General features: G+C 44.0%; 1 protein-coding gene across 1 annotated transcript; it reads right to left on the bottom strand.

Annotated features, from left to right (window-relative positions):
* Window positions 1–6,964: 6,964 nt before the first annotated feature.
* CD8A (CD8a molecule) lies at window positions 6,965–11,436 on the bottom strand. Its single transcript, XM_011375261.2, has 6 exons — window positions 9,904–11,436; window positions 9,453–9,815; window positions 8,714–8,824; window positions 8,388–8,498; window positions 7,711–7,741; window positions 6,965–7,128 (listed from the first exon to the last, which is right to left on the bottom strand). The coding sequence occupies exons 1-6, from the start codon at window positions 9,947–9,949 to the stop codon at window positions 7,077–7,079; spliced, it is 714 nt and encodes a 237-aa protein (XP_011373563.1). The 5' UTR covers window positions 9,950–11,436; the 3' UTR covers window positions 6,965–7,076.
* Window positions 11,437–24,009: the final 12,573 nt, after the last annotated feature.

Here is a 24,009-nt window from a genome sequence, read left to right on the forward strand (position 1 = left end):
TGCAATGAAATCATTTAAATTTGAAACGTGTTTTTTAAGTGCAGAAAATGGCACCTTCAGCACCTTAATGGGATTTTTTAAGTGCCAGGCACTGAGAAAGAAGACAGAGTCGTTGGCCCCCAGGAGCTTATGGATTGCTTGGTGGTTACCCAAGAGTAGAGCGCCAAGACCCTGTAGTGAGGTTAATTCCACCAGTGACCTAACTACTGGAGGATGATGGGAGGGAAGAGAAGGGAGAGACGGAATAAGTTGTGTGTCTTTAATACCCACTCTGGCTACTGTAGGATGAAAAGTGGTTGGGATGGGGAAGAGGTTAGAGCCAGGGAGGCCAGTACAGTAGGCAATGAAGGTGAGTGGTCGTATTTGATGAGCATTGTAGGTCCTGGGGATAGAGTAGTGAACAGCACTGACTTGGTCTCTACCTGGTCTCTACAACTCAGGTCAAGATAATCTGAGAGTAAGAAATGTAATGAAGAAAACACAGCAAGTTAATGTTTTTGTCTCAGAGCTAGTGCTCTGAACCTTTTTGTAATTTAGAGAAACATTAAGGTGTTATTGTCTCTCAACTGATGGGCTTCTGTCTTTTAAAATAGCTTCCCATTTCTCTCATCTAGGAGGGTGGATTTCTAACTTTACCATACTGTCTTAACTCATACGGGTCTCCTGTATTATGTGGATTTTGTAATATTATGCCAGTTTCCATTCGGGATTGATGTTTTTACAGAGATTGCTGTTTTTATGCCATTTGTCTGCATTCAGCTACTGTGCAAGTACTGTCATTCAAATAAAGGACTTTTATGTCATTTCCCTTCTAAAGCAAAATGCAGCCCTCAAGTCTAATCATTTTGAGAGCTTTTCCCTTCTGAACAGATTAGAAATGCATGTTAAGCTTTCTTTTATTCTTAAGCACAAGACTCTGTTGCTTTTAGTTATTTTAGATAAGTGAGCTAATCAGCCCTAAATTAAATTTCAAAAAACTTTGAGAGGTGGTTCAGGAAATTTGGGCTGAGGGCCTTTGTCTTTGCTGGTGTGTACCAGTTAGTGGCACGTGTAGAGTAGGCCGTCTAGGGTTTTTATGGTGGCTTCATGCCTCAGGGGCCCATGTTCCCGTCTTTCTGCTCCACAGCCTTACATGTGGCCTCAGTTTCACCCCTGTCTAATTATAACTTTTCCAGGCAGGAAGGAGGGAGCGGGTGGGAAAAGAAAAAGCATCCAGTTGATTTAGACCCTTTGAAGAGTCTTTCCTGGAAGCTCCACCCAGTGGTTGAATAGCCGCACTTGGCTGCAAGGAAGTCTGAGAAATGTAGTCTTTTACTGGTCATATTGCCTCTTGTAATAAAATGAGGGCTCTGTTAGTGCGGAAGAAGGAGTGAATGATTGTGACGAAAGAAACCTGCAAGCTCTGCCACAGTTAACTTCCATTTCAGATAGAAAACCGATGACATTTCATTCACATAATGGAATTAAGCCATCAACACCAGCAGTTGCCTCCGCCTTTCACCTGATACATTAAACAAATAGAGTTAGCTACTGACATATCTTTAGCTGCATTTCTCAGACCCTGGCAGTATTCATATTAGAAGCAGGAGCCTCTGCCTAACTCCAGACAGGACCCCTGCTCCACACTTGCTGTAGAACATACTCTTTCCTATTTACTTCACGTCACAGCAGGTGATGACCTTTGTTTTCTATCTTGGGCTGCATAGGTAAAAAGTATCTTTGATTTTGAGGTACTAATAGATTATTTTAGAGAATTTTAAAATGTTTTATTCACCCAATTAAAACAGACTATAAAATATTCAATATAGCAGAGCTATGTTAGAGACTATAGAGTTTGGCCTTGGGAATGTGGATAAGTGGGCCATATACTAAACCTAACAAGCTGAAGGGAGGGCCCGCATGGTGGGTCTTATAAACCCAGAGACCAAAAGTAACCACAGGGTGGTCTGTAACGATTCCTAACTAAAAGCGGGTCATGGATGGGTAGTCACATCCTAGGCCTGTAGCTTCCTTGATAAAAGTCAATCTCTACCTTTGAAATTGTCTTTGAGCATCTAAGATAACATACCTTTGAAATGTCAGAGTTTTTTTTTTTTTCCAGGCCCCTCGAAGGCACAACTGCCATCACCAGAGCACGAGACTACGTTGTTATCTTGTTGCCCACATACCATGTACTGTAAATGTTAACTATCCTGTATCTGCCAATGTAAAAGGAGTTGTGTCTCTCCATTTTTCTTTTATCCAGTCCCAGAGATACCCGTGCTTTGTTTTCTCCCACCTCCCTAATCAGCTATCAGTGAAGTTCATGTAACCCTCCTTACGTCTCCTCCTTTGATTCTAATGTATAAAATAAGCTGCCAAACTGCCATTCTCCAGAGCTTTTTCTCAATCCATTGAGATTTTGTCAACAGTTTGTCATCAGTTTGACTCAAACTCTTATAAGACTTTTTCTTGGGCTGGACATTACTTTGTCAACAGACCTGAGTGTAAATCCTGATCCCATCAAATTCTAGTTGTGTGATCTTGAGCAAGTGATTGAAACTTCCTCATCCGTAAAGTAGAATGATAATAGTTCCTATCTCATAATTTTGACAAGGCCAAAGTGAGATAGGTAGCTGGCCCACAGTGAGTGCTAAATAACTGGTAGTATTATTTTATTAAGTTAGTAAAATGTAAGACATCACATCTGAAGGTCATGACTAGTTAAGGGAGAGCAGAAAAGGGGAATTAGTAACTGGCATGCAAAGGTGAGAAATGCCCAAAGTGATGGGGGCAGAGATGGCAGGATGATAGCATGTGTTTATCCTGCTCTGCCAGCCTTCTCCAGCTGCTCTAAAGACGGTAGAGCTCTCTTGTGCTGTGCCTATGTGCCGTGGATAGGCACAGCTAACAACAGCACAGTGGAGTGGTGGCACTCATGTTGCAAGGCTGAAGGGAGCTTCAAATGACGTAGCAGCTTTGTCCATCTGGGACTGAGTTCTTGTGAGACGTGTGAAGGGCTGTCCTGTGCACTGGGGCACTGGGGTCCCTGGATGTATACAACAGCATGTGTATCCATTGGGACTGGGTACCGTGTACCCCTGTTTAAGAATAAAAATGAAGAGAATCAGACACGGGGGCTACATTCCAATAATTGTTATGATGCTAGTTTTGAGAAATTCAGTATGAGTTGATTTATTCAGCATTATTTGTTATTATGTGCCAGGTGCTGTTTAAAGCACTTAAAACATACATATAAGACATATATTCCCACCAACCCTTTGAGGTAGAGATTATTATTACTCCCATTTTATTTTTTAATTAAGTTTATTGGGGTAACATTGGTTAATACAATTATATAATTTTCAGGTGTACATTATAATTTAACATCTGTATATTCTATTGTGTGTTTACCACCCAAAGTCCAGTTTCCTTCAGCTACCATACATTTGATCCCCTTTACCCACTTCACCCTACCCCCCTATATATGACCCCCTTATTACTCCCATTTTACAAATGAGGAAACAGATATCAAGACATTAGGTCACTTGCCACAGAATACAGTTAATAGAGCCTGGAAGCTGGTTTCAGAGCCTGTGCATTTAACCTAATCTAAGGTAATCACGGTCTCCTTTAGTTCTCTTTGGTGAGGGAACGCTGCTCACACCTGCTTTTAGGAGCAGGTTTATGACACCTACCCAAAGTGGTCATAAAATTGTGTACAGGGAAGAATTTGCACATGGCAGGGAGTGGGGAGGATGGTGTGGGGACAGCTTCCTACCTGTAGAAAAGGGAGACCTATTCCTGACCTACTGGTTGAAGAGGTGCAGAGTGTAGAGTAGGCTCTCTTAAGAGCAGTTTAACAGCTGGAGAAATAAATCACAATTTTATCTGTTCCATTTCCTCCACAAATAGGATATGTTTTTGTTAAACGAACTACATTGAGGCTGAATTTCAGCCAGCTGATATTAAGTTTACGGTGCAATAGAGAAGTCATTTCTCTACTTCCTTTTTTCAGGGTCCAAAAATGTATTGTGGGCATCTTCCTCATGGGAATATTTGTAGAACCGACACTTGAGAGTAAATGTTGGCAGGTGAAATATTACTGTTGGACCTGAGGCTGCCAGCTTTGAACTGCCTGGTGCTCCTTCTGCATGCGTAGAGCAAAGAGTCACCAACAAGCACGGAGCTGAAATTCACAGCCCATCTTTAGCATATTTAAGCCTCATGGCCTACAGATTGGGTTTTTATTTTCTCCCTGGTCCTGAAGGCCAATCTAGTACTTTTTCCTACGTTGATATTTTTAGTCTCCAAATTATCATTTACCATTTTTTATTTGTGGTAAATGAAACCCTTTTTTAGGGGTATGGCAAAAAAAAAGTAAGTCCTTAACTCTCCGAAGCCTCCCCAGAGTGGCTCCCCCAGCTGCTCACGACCTGAGCTGCAGGTTGAAGTACTGCATGTGATGGGAATGCCCTTTTCCTATCTTTGCCCTGGGTCAGATTCTTTGACATTGGTGCTCCACAGCCATCCTCACAAGTTTCTCCATGAGGGAAAGAGTTCCTGTTGCAGGACGTTCCTCCTCACTCTTTGCAGGGAACCCAGAGACAGCCCACAGCCCAGGCCCTGTTTGCAAATGAAGCCTCGGAGCCTGGAGCTTGCTGGGGAGCTGAGCTTCAGTCCCTGGGGGTGTCCCTTGGTTCTGGTCAGCTGGATAGATTCAGGGAGGAGAGAACAAGAGCAAGATTTCAACTCATAGGAAGTGTTAAAAACTTTCACAGCTGAAAGCTTTTCTGAAAGAAAGGGTTTATTGAGCCACATGCTAGCCAGAAAAGGACCAGGTCCTGGGGCACGAAGTCTGAACCACCAGCAGCATGGCTAGGTGGAGAAGACATGTCCACTGTCCTGGAGTTGACAGCTTTTTTATACATTACGTCTCGGGGAAGAAGGATGGGAGTTATTTTGAAAGAATTTACATTGGCTATAGATAGGGGAAAAGGTGAACTGGGCACAGTTCTAGGATAGGTGCACAGTCTATAAGGAAGAAATATTTACTATTGCTTGGTCCTAGGCAACAGTCCAAAAAGTTCATGCGTAAGCAGGATGTGGCGGCATCTGGTGATCTGCTACTTCCATTTAGATAGCCATCTGTAAGTTGGCTCAAAGCTCCAAGATATATTCAGTAATGTGAGCAGTCATTTTGTTAGTTGGCCCACAGCTATTAACTGGGTAATTCCTCTTATCTCTCTCACTCTCTGGCCTGCTGTAATTTAAGATATCAGAATTTTTCTCTTGTCAGAAGTTTTTCACTTTTCACTTCTACTTTCTCACACTTGGGATACTTTTTCCTCTTACTTTCTGTTCTCTAAAAGTACCTGGGTTTTAAAAATTAAGGTTATGGAAGGCAGTTTCTGGAGGACAGGAAAAGTTCTATTTTGACCTGGTGCTGGCTGAGTGTGTTCACTTAATGGTGTCTCAGAGCTGTACACTTATGATTTGTGCGTTTTCCGGTATGTATATTTTACCCCAACACAAGATTTTGTCATTTAGTACTAGAGGAGTATCAGCTCGTTTGTTATCAAGAGAGAACAAAAGAAAAGGTGATGCAAGGAGAGGCTAATCTGTTTTAATTGATGTGAAAATGGGGAGTCCAAGGTGAAATTGGGGACTGACCCAGTCATTTTACTTTGGGGTATTTATCTTAAAGGAATAAAGATGTGTGCAAAGTTTTAGCAGTGTTACAGTAGTGAAAAATTGGAAACAACTAAATGCTGAGTAATAGTTAAATAAATGATGGCACAACCAAAAACAGAATATTATTTTGCCGTTAAAAAGTATGCCATAAATGTTTATTAAAGCCACTTATAAAGAGCATAATGCAATCCCATTTTTTTTAAAAAGCAAAGTATATTTTTTACATATATGCATAGAAAATAAGCAAAAAGAATGTATACCATAAGATTAACAATGGATTATACCTGAGGTAAAGAATCGTGAGTGATTCTTATTTCCTTATCTATTTAAGTTTTTTCCTCCAGCGAGCACACATTTCTTGTACAACGCCGTGGAGAGGAAATGCATTTTAGGGCAGCAGCTTAAGCAATTAGCCTCCTCCCCGGAACAGACTCTTTTCTACCGCATTCTCACAACTGCTGGTCGAGGGGAGGCCAGGGCTGGTGCTGGCAGCTTGAACAATTCTGCTTTTATAAACGAAAAAGGTATCAATGATCCCAGGAGCATGTTCAAATATGGCATGTCAAGTTTAGAGATTCGAGAGGACCTCTAACTTTACTGATGCTAAATCATATTTGTAAAGAGGTGGCTTCTCCTCTTTCATGGGTCCCTCTTCAATGAAGTGTTGGAGAGCAATTTTGCCTCCACTTCGGGATTTCAGAGATTTCCTTTAGAGATCGAGTTATACATTTTCCAGGATTCAGTTTACCCCGTCCACCTTATTTGAAGAATTTCATGTTTGTTTATATAATAACTATACAATTTCATGCTTGATTATTAAAAAAAAAAAAAGTCTGGTACCATTCAACTACATTATAGAACTCTGTGAAAGGCAGAAGTTTTCATATTTCATTACTGTCTCAGGGTTCTGTGTGCAGTAATGGGTCTATCACATGTGCTCAAGAAATGACCTGTTCCCTTGCGCTTTGAAACACAGAACCCCATGCTGAGACAGAGGCACCTGGAAGAAAGGCCTGAGCGGTGCGGAGGAACAGCTCTGGCCTTGCTGTGACTCTGGTCAAGCTTCTCCCAATCTCTGGACTTCAGCCTTCTTCTTTGTAAAATAGGTGGGAAAAAGATTTGCACCAAGGGGCCGTGAGGCCCCCACCAGCTCTAACGGCCCGATTCCGAGAACACAGCCCTTTCCCCCCATACATGTGCATAATGGCATTGTAATCCTTCCGGTGTACTGTAGACATTATATAGTTTTGTTTTGTGTCAAGGTAAAGGCATAAAGAAAAAGTAATCTTTCCTCCCACCCCCACCCACGAAAATAATAATGAGAATGAAAACCAAAAGAAGACCGTTGCTCTCCTTGTAAGGGGAGTTCTCAGGTTGGAGTCTTGAACTGGCCCATCGCCATGTTAGACATATCTCTCTGAAGGGCTCGGCTTGCCTCCTGGTCGGACGACGGGCCTGGAAAAGAGGCGACCATCATTGTAGCAAGAGCCTCTGTAATGCAGTGCAGCATTTTTTCATGTCTACCCACCCGCCCCTGCCTCCCAGCACAGGACTGGCTGGCTGACCTCAGCAATCTGCCAAGAGCCTTATTTGTGCCATCTTGTTTAATGCTCGCAGCAACCTGAGGGATAGGCACTGGTAATGAGAGGTTAAAGAGTGTGCCCTAGGTCGCATAACCAGGAGGTGAGGAAGTCAGGATCTCAACACAGACTGCTTCTTGGAGACTTTGTCGAGGTCCCCATGGAGGTGAGAGAAGGAGGCTGATAACCAAAGTCATCAGCTGACCTGATTCTCAGCCCCTGGGAAGGTCGCAGGGATAGGGGAGGATGTAAGCAAACCACCACCATTGGCCATTTTCTTCAGTTACCAACCTTCTGCTTCTCTCCTAAGTCACTATGCTGACTCTCTGTCCCCAGGACTCCAGGGCCATGGCCTCTCTCTAAGAAATGTTCTCACCATCTGCTGCTTGGAAAAGCTAGGACCTGAACCCAGGGCTGCCTAAAGGGTTAGAAGGCCCAAATGTTATAAGAGACTCACCTGGGACATTTGCAAACACGTCTTCGGTTCCCTGGATAAGGAAAAAGAAGGAGTAAAATGACTGCCCCCCCCCACTGATCCCCAAATATGGTTTCTCTTTCCCATTTCCTGTTTCTTTAAGATTATATATGTATAACTCTTGAGAGCCCAGGTGAGGGCTCCTTTTCCATCTCTCTTTGCATAATTAAAAAAAAATGCAAATACAGTATAGGTGAGATAGGTTAGTACAGTCACTTGCGTGGGACCCAAAGCCGGGTAAGGGGTTCACCGGGAGGGAGCCAAGAGTAAACCTCAACCCGTGGTGGTTTAGACCCAGCCCTCTTGGGCACTCACTGGTCCTAAGGGCCAGAGGCCCCCTCGCCCTCAGGCGTTTGTAATAAGCCCGGACCTGTGCTGTCACCACTGGCTGCTGCGCGGACGGAACACACCGCCCGTGCTGCAGCCTGGGGTTAGATAGGGCTCCGTCTTCCAAAATCTTCCCAGAGAGTGGAAAAGGGAAGGAGAGGGGCTTCCCCGCGTCTTGTCTCCAGAAAGAAATGAGCTGTGCCGGGGCGTGCGGTGCAGCTCAGAGTCCCAGAAATCTCAACCCCATGTGCTCTCAAGGGCTGTCCGGAGCATGCAGCGCGATTGGCTGGAGCGAAGCCAACTGCTCCCCACCGTGATCTCCTAGGACTTACTGTGATTGCAGATGATCGTGATGACCAGAGATAGGAGAAGGACCACGCAGATCCCAGCCAGAGGCGCCCAGATGTAGATAACACAGGCGAAGTGCAGCTCCCTCGTGTCCGCTGACGACACCGAAGACATCGACATTTAGGAGCAGGGTCAGATCCTCCACTCCACCCCGACAGCCCCGGCACGTCTCCCGGCTCCGGATCTCGGTTTCCCCACGACCTGAACAGCTCTCGGCTCTACCTCCAGGATCAAGGCTCCCTGGTAGGGCTCTTCCCGCGCTCTGCAACGTCCCTGGCCACACCGTCTCGGGACCCTGCGCCCGCCTCACCTGCGCTGCCCGCTGCCGGCCGGCACACCTCCGGGCTCAGGGACACTGGCTGCGATGCTTTGGTGGGCACTCGCGTGAGTGGTCGCGGCGCGGGCGTCGTGGTGGGTGTCGCTGCAGGGGCAACAGAGCGTGGTTGGGGGCCGGGCTGGGGATCTGGACGCTTACCCTCCCCCATTGCTCCATGCGCCTCTGCCCTAAGGGACGCCTTCTCCCGGTGTTCCCCGGAGGAACGACAGACCGTCCCCCGCGCTTCACTCTGCTCTCAAGGCGGGAGAGATGGGATAGGGACCTCCTGGCTCAGCGCTGACCCCTTCCTGGCGGATACGGTAGCCTGCCGTGTCCCGGGCTCCACGAAGTGCACCCGGCGCCTACGACTGGAACGCAGGAGCCCGCTCCATGCCCTGCAACAGCCTCTCTCCAAGGTCCAGCGGTTGTTGGCTCCCTTGTGGGCTCGGGTTGAAATCTACATTTACTGACGAGCCAACGGAGGCTCAGCATTTAAGTACCGTACCCGGGGTGCACACAAACACCCGAACTCGAGCCCAGATCGGCAGGACCTAAAAAGCGATATTCTGCCGCACAAACTTAGCCTCAGTTTCCTCGTCTGCGAAATGGGAACAATATCTAAGCAGCCCCCAGAGGCGCCAAGAGGCTCCAAAGCGGGCTTCTATGTGAAAATGGGTTCAGAGGTGAATCCCAAACCCCACACCGAGAGGAGCCGCGCCCTCGGCGCCCAGACCTGGCAGGAAGACGGGCACGAAGGGGCTGAAGTACAGTATCGAGTTCCCTACAACCGAGCAGAAATAGTAGCCTTGCTCCTCTTCGCGGAAGTTGTGCAGGGTGAGGCTGAAGACGGTGTCCTGGATCCTCTGACCCGACATCTGTTTGCTGTTCAGCCCCTCGGCCGTCTTGATCCGGATTTTGGAGATGTACATTAGGAAGACAGGGCTGGTGGCGGGTCCAGGAGGCTGAAAGAGCCACGAGCAGCCCGACGCCAGGCTGGACAGCAGCACTTCGCAGCGCAGCTCCACCTGCTTCCCCAGGTGCCTCTGCCCTGTCTGCGACATCCGGAACGACAGCTGCCCGAAGGTCGTGGCAGCTTCTGCGGAGGGCAGGCGGAGAAGTTAAGGCGGGAGCCCCGCGCCCCCCACCAAGCCCGCCCCCGCCTTCCCCAAGGGTCGCAAACTCACGCAGCAGGGCCAGGGGCAGGAGCAGCCAGGTCACCGGCAAGGCCATGGCGCACCCCTGCGGCGCGGCTCAGCTTTCAGCTCAGACGCGAGTAGAACGCGCAGGAGACAACGAAATACGGAGCCGGGAAGTTGCGCCCTCCGGACGGCTGCCGAGTCCAATTTTGCGTTCTGAGGATGTGATGTCATCTATAGTCCCGCTGAGGATAGAGTCGTTCTCATTTTCGCGGTTGCCACCTTCCAGCCCAGTGAGGGAGCTGGGGCCCATGAATGGGAGCCATCCAGGCAACCTTGTCGGCGGCTGGGGGCAGTTGAAAACTGCAGATTTGAGAACCAGGGAAAAGGCTTGGAAATGGCCCTTTAAAATGGCACTCTTGTGGGAGTGACAGAAGGATAAAGAGAGATTAGAGATTTCAAGATGCGAGGGCAAACAGGAAAGCAGAGAGGAGTGACCACTTCCTTTGCCCTCTCTCAAAGTGTCTCTAGCACTGTTACCTTGGAGCTTTGTCTGCAAAATGGGTGCTAAGGGCTGAGAAGGAAGAGCCGTTAGTGACTTGCCCACCTCCCAGGGAACTCAGTCGGAGTAGTCGGTGTTCACCGAGGTAGGATCTTCTGCCTTCTACTTAGGAGACTTCAGTGAGGCCGCAACCACCCCGGCCTTCTGTGAGGCTAGTGGTCCTCTGCTAACTGCACCCTTAGGGGTTTCTCCCAGTGGCTAAACCTTTGCTACACAACGTGGTTACTTCTTAGGGTCATTGCAACAGCGTGCACACCAGTCTCTTTCCTGTTCAGTCCTCCAACCACCGGCTGTGAACATTAGTCTCATAAAGGGATCCGATAGTGTCTCTCTTGCCACCTCCCGTGACCTGCAGGACTGGACAGATGCTTAAACTTGGCTTGGATCAAAGCCTTTGTTTGGATGCTGGTTTCGCCCAGCCTCTGCCTGGTCCCCTACTGCATTCTCACAGAGCGTGAGGTTGTCTAAACTCAGGGCTCCCCTTGCCTTTGCTATTCCCTGTGCTTGGAAGGCTTTCTGCTTAAGTCCTGAGGCCAGCTCCAGTGCTGTGGGACTTGGACCTCATTTCTCTGTATCCTTGTCTCTGAGTGCCCGGCAGGGATGTGAGTAGTTTGAGTGAACATGTGAGTGAAGGCAGTTTCCCTTGTCTGGCCTTGACACACATGTGTTTCCTTCCTTTTTGTCTGTTGCTGTCCTGAAACCTTCCAGAGCAAGTGGGTGCCTTCCCTCAGTTTCTTCGGGGTTCCCTGGTCTTCCCACTTGAATCTTGTATTAGGTGATCTTCACATTGCTTGGTTCTAGAGTCAAGCCACCTGGCATTATCTGTTCCATGTGTCTGCCTCACCTGTGAGTTCTGTTCAGTGGGGACTGTGTCCCCTGGATGGCACATCACAGCTTGGGCCGAGCTGTGTTTATGGAACTGCAGTCCCTCTGTGCGGTCTGAACTTGTGCTGAATGGGCTTTAAAAAAAAAATTACTTTGATTTTGATGCTCTCATACCCCTTCTCGAAGCATCTAAGGAGCTTACTCTAACATGGAACATTTAACATTTTTTATTTAGAACAGTTCTTTAAATGTCTTTTAATTTAAAAGAATTAAATATTCTTGAAAAACTTCAGACAATACAAAAAAGAATACAGAGAAAATTCTCTCTCAGTTTTCCTCCTCATCATCCATTCTCCAAAGAAAATCACTGTTACATTTGAGTATGTTCCTCAGATGTTATCTGTGCATAAACAAATGTTTATGCATAGTTTTTAGACGCATGCAGTTATGCTATGTATATTTTTTTGCAACTTTACCTTTCTTATCTAACAGTAGAAGAAAAGCTTGTCATGTCAACACATTTAGAACTACCCCCATTCTTCTAAATGGATGCATTTTCATTTAAGCAGGTTCTCACTTTTAAGCAAGGCTGTAGTAGATATAATGCCTCTGTGTCATTGAGGACTTGCACCAGTATTTGAAACATTTTCAAATTAAAGCTGAGGGAGGTTGGGGAAGGAAACTCTTTGTAATGATAGTTATGAATGGATCCCCTGGCGTGTGTGTGTGTGTGTGTGTGTGTGTGTGTGTATCCTTGGTTATGTAGACACAATGCTGTGTCTTAACTCACATAAATGAAGGTAACAGCCAAGTCCAGACAGGCCACCGACATGGCAATCTTCATTTTAAATAGCAGCTTCCTATTTTGCATCATCTCTCTGTTCCCACTGCAAAGAGGAGTGTTAAATGGCTCTGCTGGCCAAAGGATGCAATCAGAAGGGTGGTAAAGAGGATGGACGGTTATGAAAGTATATTTTGCCTAGTGGAGGATGCATGGAGAAGAGCCAGAGTCAACCTGCAGATATTTGGATCTTGAGAACTATGCCTCTGAGTATGATGATGGTCAGATTTGGGAGTGCAATGACTGAAAATAGAGTAGTCCCATCTTAGTCTCCTGGAAGTGAGCTGCAGCTGGCTTGGAGGCTTTCCAGCTTTACAGCTAAGAAAAGTACCAGCCATGGGAGTGGTAGCCCCTTTGTACAGAGCACGACGAAGGGTGAGGGGAATGCCAAAGAAACATGTCAAACCCACCAAGGAGGTTTTGTGACCCCAATGATATTTTTCACAGAACTTGGTGGATTCTCAATGTAACCACAACGACATCCGCTCTGTAGCAGGCAGGAGAGCAGATGCAATTGCAAAAGTTCTAGGGATGCTTGCTTACTCTAGGACCAGATGTGAAAAGGGCTTGATGAGGCTTGCCCTTCACCTCCAGGTAAGTTCCCATCTCCCATGCTGCGACACTCACGCTGGATGGTGTGTAGAAATGAGAACCACTGTACTCTGCCATGCAAGCTCCTTATATTTGAAAACATCCAGAGAGAGAAAGAGTGTAAAAGACTAATCAGTTTCTCTGCTGAATTTAAACAGGTCTTTATTTTTCTGAAGATGTTTGTTCTTAAAACATGGAAATAAAATAATTTCAATTGACATGTATTTAGAATGCATAACCGGGCAGGGCCATGGTAGAAAATTAATCAGGGCTCTGCGCCACGGTTCCTAAGATGCTCATTCAGAGACAAGCAGGAATCATGGCTGTGGAAGTTGCCTGCTGTCTTTCCTTGTCTAAAGAGTCAGCTTGTTTGGGCCTAGAGTTATCAGGCCTTGCTTTAATTCAATCACCTCACTTCTGCCACTCCCACTTTCTTCTTCCCTGGGACCTCCAAGTTCATCTAGGCTGCTTTCATCGCTTGCCTGGACTTTTTCAGGGGTCTCCCAAACGGCCATCCAACTTCTTTTCTGGTCCCTTCCATTGCTTCTGGTCTCTTCCAGTGAAAACCTTGTCCTGCCAATTCTCTGCTTCCATCTGCAAGGGCTTTGCATGGTCCCTAGGAGAACATCAGGTAGTCCCCAAATGTTGCCTAAGGCCCTGCACACTCAGCTCTGCAGCTGCATCTCAATCCTTTCCTGCTTGCCTTCTTCACAAGTCCTAGGCTTGGTATCTCTCTGTTTTTGAGAGGGTCCTTGATTCTTTCCATCTGAGTGCCACTGAACATGCTATTCCCTCAGCCTGGAATGTCCTCATCTCTGCTTAGTAAACGCCTTTTCTTCAAGACCCATCTCAAGCATCTCCTCTCTCTGGAGCTCAGCTCCTTGCCTCCTCCTGCTCCTGTGCAGTATAAACAGCATCCTTCTCAGTGTCACCTGGACCTTAGCATCCCTGGACAGGAGTACTTCTTCTGCACAGCAATGATTTGTTGGTTCAACCAGTTTGATGACCAGACCCTTGGTTCCTTGAGGAAGAGGCCTTGTCTTTCTTACGTATATACTGTAATGCCTAGCTGAGGGTGTGGCACACACTTGGTCTTCAAGAAACCATGTTTGGTACATGCTAATTGAAGACAAAAGCAGGGAGGAGCCAAACAGAGGGGGGCAGAGATAGTTAATACCAGGTAAGAGTGGTCAAGAAAAGCTTTACAAAATGGCCGGTTTGAAGATAAGGTTAGAATTAGGAAAGAAGTTGAATTGGTTAGAATGAGGCATTGGACTCGTGGTCAAGATGGTGTCAGTACCATGTTTTAACGCATAGTCATGGTATGACAAAGAAAAAGAAGAGGAAGGAGAGAATGTAGATGCATTCAAAGTATATATATATATATTTAACTCAAAGTGTATATATATATATATATATATACACTTTGAGTTAAATATATATATATATACTTTGAATGCATCTACATTCTCTCCTTCCTCTTCTTTTTCTTTGTCATACCATGACTATGCGTTAAAACATGGTACTGACACCATCTTGACCACGAGTCCAATGCCTCATTCTAACCAATTCAACTTCTTTCCTAATTCTAACCTTATCTTCAAACCAGCCATTTTGTAAAGCTTTTCTTGACCACTCTTACCTGGTATTAACTATCTCTGCCCCCCTCTGTTTGGCTCCTCCCTACTTTTGTCTTCAATTAGCATGTACCAAACATGGTTTCTTGAAGACCAAGTGTGTGCCACACCCTCAGCTAGGCATTACAGTTAAATATATATATTTAACTCAAATTGGGATGTGAATTCATTCCAGAAGAGATGCAAATTGTGTAAAGTCTAAAAAAAGTTTAAAATAAAGAAAATAAGAACATGTACAAAATGCAGAAATTAAGAAAGAACAATTGAATAGTGATATATACTGAGCATACTGGAAATGAAAACTTTAGATATAAACCAGGATATGCTCTAGATTGGACATAGTTGAAGGGGTAATTAATAAAATGGAAGCTAGAATTAAGGAATTCACAGAGAACATAAAGCAAGGAGATAAACACAGAAGCAGTAAGGACAAAAGCAGTTTGAAAAGCTGTTGAGATGTGGAATGTGAAATGCTCAGTACTATGAAATGTTTAATAGGTTTTCAGAAAGAAGAGAATAAAGGGAATGTGAAGGTGGAATATTGGAAAAGATCACGGCTGAAGGTTTTCCACAATTAAAGACACAAATGGTCTCAGAGTGTCAAATAGGATAAGTAAAAATATACATATCTCTGAGCATACTAAAGTGAACCACAAGGCATCAAAAGCAAAGAGAGGAAAGCATCCCAGGAAGAAGGCATCTCAGGAGGAGGGCATCCCAAGAGGAGGGCATCCCAGCCAGAGGAAGCTGGGACAGTTCGAATTATGTTTTGGGGATCCTTAGTCGAAGCTTGGATGGGGTAGAGAGAGTAAGAATCTTGTCTCACCTAGCAATAAGTAATATTACCTTAGGGATTCATTAACTAATTGAACATATCCAACTCTTTAAGAGTTGAATTTCCCCTCAAAGTTACTTCTTAATGAAGCTTCTTATTTTGAGATAATTGTAGATTGACATTGCAGTTATAAGAATAGTGCAGAGAGATCCTGAATTCCCTTCACCCAGTTTTCCCCAAGGTAACATCTTGCTTAACTATATAGTACAATATCACTAAATGTTACTTTTTAGGTTTAAAATTAATTTTCAAAATTTGTAACTTATTTATGTTTTTTGAATAATTGTACAAGTTTGAATAATGGAGTAACCTAAATAACTTTTTAATGCTTAGAAATTTATGGTTACAGGAAATTAAAGTTTCACCTTTTGTACATTTTTGGCAGAGAAGAATGATCAATAAAAGATCTTCCAGCATATGAACCTATTCCATTAGAATACACTTCTACGGAGGAAGTGGGATAGAATTCATAAGTTTAAAGAGAAAAAAGAATGATGAAAAGTTGCCAAAAGTTACAGAAGCACTTGTTCTTGTATTTTTTAAATAGGCGATGGTTGAAATAAAATTGATAGGTTATTTATTTATAGTCTATTAGAAACAAAAAGAGTGATGTATAGGTTTTACTTTAAAATATCAATACGACACATTGGAAATGACATGTTTTACAGCTATTAATGATGAAAAGTGTTTGATGTTAATTTAAAACTGAATGAAGAGCACACCCAAGTTCATAGCAGCATTATTCACAATAGCTAAAACATGGAAGCTACCCAGGCGCCCACTGACGGAAAAATAAATGAATAATTAAAATGTGGTATATCCATATAATGGAATATTATACAGTCTTAAACAGAAAGGAAATTTTGACATGTACTACAACATGGACGAACCTCGAGGACCTTATGTTAAGTGAAATAAGCCAGTAACGAGAAGACACGTAGTGTGTGATTCTACTTATCTAAGGTACCTAGAGTAGTCATAATCATAGAGGTGGAAAGTAGATTGGTGGTTGCCAGGGGCTGGAGGTTGGGGGAATGGGGAGTTATTGTCTAATGAGTATAGAGTTTCAGTTTTGCAAGATAAGAGTTCTGGAGATAAATCGTATAACAATGTGAATGTACTGAACTACGACTGAATTGTACACTTAAAAATGGTTCAGGTGGTAAATGTTATGTGTATTTTACCATAATAAATTTTTTTTTAGTAAATATAGGAGTACATCATAGCCTTTCATACTGTGAGAGAGGGCGATGCAAGAACAATAAGATTTAATCATAACTGCCACTGTTTATTTATCCATTCCTATGTTGATGGACCTTTAGGCTGTTCAGTTTTTGTTGTCATAAACAAATGCTACAGTGACCATCCTTATACATATTCCCTAGAGTTCATGTACGAGATTTTCTCGAGGATGTCGGCCTGGAAGAGGAATTACTTAAGGAGGATGCTTACTCAAATCATATGCTTCTCTTCAACCCTGTAGCTATTGGCAACTTTCGCTTCAAAGTGGTGATACCAGTTCATACTCACAACAGCCGCGGATGAATTTCTATTTACCCATACGGTTTATAACTCTTGGTTTTGTCAGACTTTCCAATTCTGCCAATCTGATAGGTACGAGTTGGTATCTTGTTGTTTAAACTTGCATCTCTCTAAGTTTGAGAGTGAGCATCTTGTCATGTGTTGGCTGTTCAGCTTGCCTCTTTCTGCAAAGTGTCTGTTTGCATTCTTTGCCCACTGTGTAACCTCCAGAACTGTCCTCAACCTACCAGAACTCACAAATTTTGTTGGTGCTTAGGGAACCTGATTTTTTCCCAATAATTATGCACTACTAATTTCAACAACCAAATGACCTCTTTTTGTTCATGGTGGGTGCTGAGTCCTGTTGTAGTCACAGTTAAGGCTCTGGCAAAAAAACATTGTGAGACAAAATAAAATAAATCTGTCAAAAGGTTCATTTCTTATCTCTTTCATTGTCTCCCTCCCTCCCTCCCCCCTCCCCCCCTCTCTCTTGCTCTTTTTAGTTTACCCCAAATAGAAACTTTAAGAAGTCAGTGGAAATTTTTCTTTTTATACAAAATGGTTCATTCTTTAGTGGGCGCTGGTTGAGGGTCCATGAAGTAACCTCAACTCAACCATAAAGCTTTTCACTCTCACGTTTTATAAACTGTGACCTTGCCGGTGGGAAGCCTCTCCCCTCCCCCTCCCCTGTGCTACTTTCCGAGGGGATCTGAGAGGTTCTCTGGTTCTCTTGGGTGCCTGTGGGGTGAGCTGTGGAAGCTGGAGGATGCGACAGTGGAAACACCGCAAGAGGGGAGGGCAATTGTTTCCATCAGCTAACCGCCCCCAGCCCGAGGGAGGCTGAAAAGGCTCCAATTTGTCCTGTAGCACGGTGACCCATATTAAAAGAGTTTTCTCTTCTGGGAAGAGGAGGAGGGGGAGATGTCACCCTGGAAAGAGGAAGGCAGAAAAAGCGGATCTTGGGAAGGAAAGGAAAGACAGAGAAGCCTAGGGCTCCCCGCTCTCTTTCCCTTCGGCTAGTCCTTCAGCTCCTCTTCTTCCTCTCTTTGGATGGGGATGGAATGAAGGGGATGAGAGGATTTCTCAGGATGGTTTTCACTTTTTCCGTTTAGCAAAGGAGAGAAATGAGCTGCTTCCTCCATACCTCAGACACTGAGGTGCACTGTTCATTGGGAATGGCCTTACATGTGTCCAGAGGCAGAGCCATGAAATAGGATCTCCCCTATCCCCATAGTCAGCTTCTTACTTGGACTGTAGAGAATGTGTTTCCAACCCCGTCCCCTGTCCCCCGCCCGCCCACCCCCGCCCGCGGGTGTGTAGTGGAGAGGAGCTACATGGAGTTGGGGCGCAGTGGGATTTGCTGTTCGTGTCCTACTTCATGGCATGCTACTGCCCTGGGCACTGAATCCAGTTTTGCAGGTGCCAGCAATGGGGACAAACAAGGGAACACGTGAAACCACCCGCTGTGGGGGTGCCAGGATGTGGTGAGTGCAGTGAGGACAGGCACAAAAGGAGCCCAGCTCAGGTTGACACCCTTAGCAGAGGAAGGATGGCTGCGGAGGACGACCAGCGAGACTAGGACCACCGTGCCTAAACTCGATCTTAAAGGAGGCAAAAAAGTAGTCGTGGTGAAGTAGGAGTGGGGAGCCAGGCAGCAGGCAGGCATCATTGCAAAGGCACGATGGCCAGAAGCAGCGTAGTGTGTTTGGGAAATGAGCACCAACCAGGCCCATCGAGGCGGAGTTGATGGGGGGAGGGGGCGGGAGGAGATGGGGGCCGGTCCACAGCAGCCCATGTCAGGAGCTTCCCCTGCTCATTTGCTCATTCTGTACGATTCTCTCGACTAGCCCTGGCGAACTCTAAGATACCCACCCTGGTTGATCCAAGGCCTTTATCCCTTCCTCCATGTCTCAGTGCAAGTTATTTTTCTGTGCAAAGCAAGCCCCCCTCCCCCAGTTAGAGACAGTCAGCACTTTTCCCCAAGAAACAGTGGCCCGGTCCTGGTCTCACACAGCTGCACCCTTAGAGCACCCAGGTCAGCGTGCAGCAAGCACTGAGGCAGAAACTGTCGTCCCATAATGGAGTGGAGGGAAAGAGGGAGAACCTCCTGAGAGTTCCTGGCCGGAGGAGGAGAGAGGAGGGATCTAGAAATTCGGACTTGGAAGTGAACTCAGAGAAGCTCCAGTTCAACACATTCATTTTATAGAGGAAGAAAAACGGAGGCCCCAGGAGAAGGAACTTTTACAAGTAACTCAGGAAACTCTGATGGAGCTGGGACTAGCTGCCCAGACGCAGCCTACCACGCCCGGAGCGCCCGCCCTGAATTAAATGAAAGCTCCATTCAGTCCAGCAGGCGGCGACGTAGCTCCAGTTTGGGCCTAGTTGGGGTCGGGGAGGGAATCGGAATTCAGTCTGCGCGGGACCACAAGCAAAACTGAAGCATGTGCACGTTTCTTCCCAGCCAGCTGCTGCCAGTCCGGTTCACGTCCCCACTGAGCCCTTCTCCTCCGGCTGCGGCTCCGGCCCTTGCCTTTCCCAGGATGCCCGACTCCCACGGATTCCTTGTCTTTTTACAGGCTCCTTAGCATCCTACTCTCTTTGGCGACTATGGTTACCATTGGGCGTAGGGGTGAGATGTAGGGAAAGATTTGCATTTTGACAGAGGATCAAATGACTTTAATCAAAAATGCAATTTCTAGCCCCAGATAGAGCGCGGAATATTTCGGATAGACTCGTAATCTCCCTTAACCCCTCAGTATCTACTAATTAGTCCTAAACTGCCTGTGCTATGCACCGTCCGCAGAAATAGCTAAAATGTCAACGCTTTAATGATAAGTAGGAGTCCCCGGTCTGAGAACTCTTCTTTGGGACAAGCTGGAAGTTCTCCCAACTCTCCCCTCACTCGTCAGGAAATGAAAAGGTACCGACTGGAGATCCAAGGAGACTCACTCGTCAGGAAATGAAAAGGTACCGACTGGAGATCCAAGGACCGTCGCAGACGCCTGGAGCCCCGCGGGGGCTGACCGGGTCGCTGCCCGCGGGTTCCCTGGAGAGGACCGCTCGACCCAGGCGCGGAGGGGCCGCCGCGGGCGTTTCCTCGCTGGTTCGTTCGGCCCTGCAGCGCCAACAGAGGGCACTGCGCCCCGGAAAGAAGAGGGGAGCATCAGGCAGGAAACGGACAGGGTCAGGGGGCTCGGGGATGTCCTGGGAGCAGGTGGAGTGTACCGACCCTGGTCCGCACAGGAAGCGGAGGTCGCTTCGAAGAGAAAGGTCCAGGCAGCGGGTCCAGTCTCGCGCGCCTTTGGCTCGGGCGGGCCTGGCAGAGGGGAAAGCTTCGCGGCATTCAAGCACAAGGTAGGTTTTAGGAACCAGGGCCTCTCTGAGATTCCTTTGGTCCACTCACCGATTTCACTCCGTTCTTATTCTGGCCTTGGAGGTGCTTGGAACCAAAGCCTCTTGGTCAACCCGTGTCCCGCTGTCAGCCACTAACAAGCCATTAGGCCCAGCCTTTTTCTTAATGATATGAATCATGGATTTTGGTTTACAGAAGTCCTGAGATAATTAGACACAGCAATGGGAGCGGGGGTACGGTGTGTGTGTGTGTGTCGGGGGCGGGGGAGCGCAGAGTGGGGGGGGGGGCGGCGCTAGGAGGTGCAGTGGTTGCCGTGGGCCCTGCTCTGAATTTGTGATTATAGCAAACCCCTAGATTCTTCTCTGCCTCAGAAGTGTACAATTAAAATTTAACCTAAAAAAGTTTGCCTTCTTTTTTAGGTTAAAAATATTTTGGAAAATAAAAAATAGAAAAAAAAATCGCTCATAGTGCGAATATAGAACTACACTCACTCATAGTTAACATTTTAGTGTAATTTATTATGTACTATTTTTTGTCTTTTTTGTTCCAGTCCTATAGTTATGAATTTTTATTTTTTTCCCCATCATTGTCATTATATTTCCTATTCAGGTTTGCAGGCTGCTTTTTAAAATTCTTACATCATACACATTTCTTTTATACGTAACATGTTCTTCATGAGTCTCACCAGATACCTACATATTTTGCCCATTTATTCCTCAGTCATTAAGTCATGTTTACTTTTTTATTATGATACAGTGATTTCTAAGTAAAATGTAATTTTAATTTTTATTTCTTAACCACCTTGAGTTCTTAAAATGTGTTACAGTTTTTTAAGTGGGTTAGATTTCCCCCATTTGCTTTTAATTTTATTGCCCTGTGGTCTGAGAATTTGGACCGTATTTATGTTTTTTGAAGTGTGTTGTGCTTTTGTTCAATGGTTGATTCTGTAAATAACTTTAAGCATAGTTCTAAATGAATGATGGAGTATAAAATTCTATATATTAGATCAAGCTTAGTAAACTATATTATCCATACCTGCTGTGTTCTTTATTTCTATCTACTTGATCTGTTAATTTCTGAAAGAACTGTAAATTTTCAGAATATGTTTGTGGATTTATCATTTTCTTTTTATATTTCTAACAAGTTGTGCTTTGCAGATTTTATTTATTTACTAAAAAATTTCCAGCTTTATTGAGATGTAACTGACATGTAACATTGTGTAAGCTTAACGAGTATACAATGTGATGACTCCGCATATGTATATATTGCAAAATGATTACCATAATGTTAGTTAACATATCTATCACCTCACATAGTTACATTTTTTTCTCTTTGTGTGAGTTGAGAACATTTAAGATCTATTCTCTTAGCAACTTTCAAACATAAAATACAACATAGTCACCATGTTAAGTATAGTCAACATGCTGTACATTATATCCCAGAACTTATAACTGGAAGTTTGTACCCTTTGCCCATTTCATTCCCATATTTTAAAGTGATATTATAAAGTGTAAAAATCACATGGCCGTTAAGATGATAAATAAAAATATTGGCCTATATATCTTTTTATGCATTTTGAGTTATTTTCTTGGACTGGATTTTGAGAAGGAAATGGTCTTTAAAGCCAAATTGGCCTCTTAAGGATTTGACAAGTGCACAGTGTTGGCTGCCACATGGGAGTGCTTGCTTCATTGAACCCTGGTCATCGGCAGGTATAAAAAACCAAACCAAACCAAAACAAAACAAAAAACAGAAAACAAGAAACAAACAAACAAACAAAGAAACAAGACAGTGTGATTTCAAGAGAGGTAAGAAATGACAACACTTAAAAAATATTTTTTTCTTTGATGCTTATTGAAGTTAACTTTTTTTTTTTCCTGTAGGTCTGATAATCTGTTGAGTTTTCTTGTGTGTGGATGGTCTATTCTTGTCATTTTGTGCTTATGTTTTCTAACTTTTAACTTGAGGAGGTTACTCTATTCCAGTTCTTACGTTCTAGGAATTATGTTTATTCTACCATAAAACACTTATTGAAAAAGAAAAAAAATTAGCCCATCAAACCAGATACCTCAAGTTCACCCTGACTGCCTTCCTTCCCACTGACCTGAGCAGACCATTCAGTGTGGCACACGAAGCAGGGAGGGGTCCCGTGGAGCCTAAAGCATATACAGTGATGGTGGTGATGGGGGGGAGGGCTTCTTTAACTCTTTTTTGTTTGTTTGTTTCAGAGTAGTGAACATGTAAGGTGATTGGGCTGAAATATAGGGAAAAATTATGCCTTGATGAGATTACATTATTTTCTTATCCCTCAGATAAAGGGAGTGTGGTGGGAAAGGAGAGGGATGCTGGAGATCTTTGCTTTTTTCAGGACTAAGAAAGAGGAGAAATGGTCTAGCTTATCACACATAAGTGCCCCTTCATTGACAGTATTCCTTCAGTATCCTTTTAATGTCCATGTGATCTGTAGAGATGGACCCTTCTTTCATTTTTGATATTAGTACTTTGTGTCTTCTCTCTTTTTTTCTTAGTTACCCTGGCTAGAAAGTTATCAATTTTATTGATGTTTTCTAAGAACTAGCTTTTAGTTTATTGATTTTTTCTACTGTTACCCTATTTTAAATTTCATTGATTTCTGCTCTAATTTTTTTCCTGCTTGCTTTAGGCTTAAGTTGCTCTCCTTTTCTTGTTTCCTAAGGTGGAAGCTTAGATTATTGATTTTATATATTCCTTCCTTTTTAATATATCCATTTAATACTATAAATTTCCTTCTAAACACTGCTTTTATGACAGCCCACAAATTTTAATAAGTTGCATTTTCATTTTAATTCAGTTTTAAATTTCTCTTGAGATTTATTCTTTGACCCATATGTTATTTAGAAGTATCTTGTTTAATTGCCGAATTTGGGGGAGATTTCCAGATATTTTTCTGATATTGATTTCTAGTTTAATTTCATTGTAGTCTGAGAACATGGTTTGTATGATTCTTTTAAAGTTGTTAAGATGTGTGTTTTTGTCCAGAATGTGGTCTGTTCTGGTGAATGTTCCATATGAGCTTGGAAAGAATGTGTATATTACTTTTGTTGGATGCAGTATTCTATAAATGTCAATTAAGTCAATTTGGTTGATAGTGCTGTTCCAGATAATTAACTCATTACTGATTTTTTCCCCTGGTGGATCTATCAATTACTTAGAGAAAGATGTTGAAATATCCAACTATAATAGAGGATTTCTATATTTCTCCTTGCAGCCCTGTCAGTTTTTGTCGCATACATTTTGATGCTCTGTTATTAGGTGCATATATGTTAAAGATTGTTAAATCTTCTGGGAGAATTGACCCCTTTAACATTATGTAATGCCTCTTTTCAATTCTTATACTTTTTCTTGTTCCGATGTCTACCCTATCTGAAATTAATATAATGACTCCAACTTTCTTTTAATTATTGTTAACATGATATAAATTTCTTCATCCCTTTATAACCCATCTGCGTCTTTACACTTAAGGTAAATTTCTTCTAGACCACCAATGGTTGGCCTTTTTAAATAAAATCTGACAATCTCTGTCTTTTGGTTGTTGTATTTAGACCATTCACATTTAAAGTTATTATTGAAGATGGAGAAAAAAACTTTTGACAAAAATCCAACATTTATTTACGATAAAAACTCTCAACAAAGTGGGTATGTAGAGGGAGTGTAGCTCAATATAATAAAAACCATATATAATAAGCCTACAGTTAACATCGTACTCAAGGATGAAAAACTGAAAGCTTTTCTTTTAAGATCAAGAACAAGACAAGGATGCCCACTCTTGCCACTGTTATTCAACATAGTATTGTAAGTCTTAGTGATAGCGATTAGGCAAGAAAAAGAAATAAAAGACATCCAAATTGGAAAGGAAGAAATAAAACTGTCACCATTTGCAGATGACATGATACTACATGTAGAAAATCCTACTAAAGACTCCATCAAAAACTGTTAGAACTAACAAATGAA

The sequence above is a fragment of the Pteropus vampyrus genome, unplaced genomic scaffold (assembly GCF_000151845.1).
Source record: "Pteropus vampyrus isolate Shadow unplaced genomic scaffold, Pvam_2.0 Scaffold269, whole genome shotgun sequence".
NCBI classification, from domain to species: Eukaryota; Metazoa; Chordata; class Mammalia; order Chiroptera; family Pteropodidae; genus Pteropus; species Pteropus vampyrus.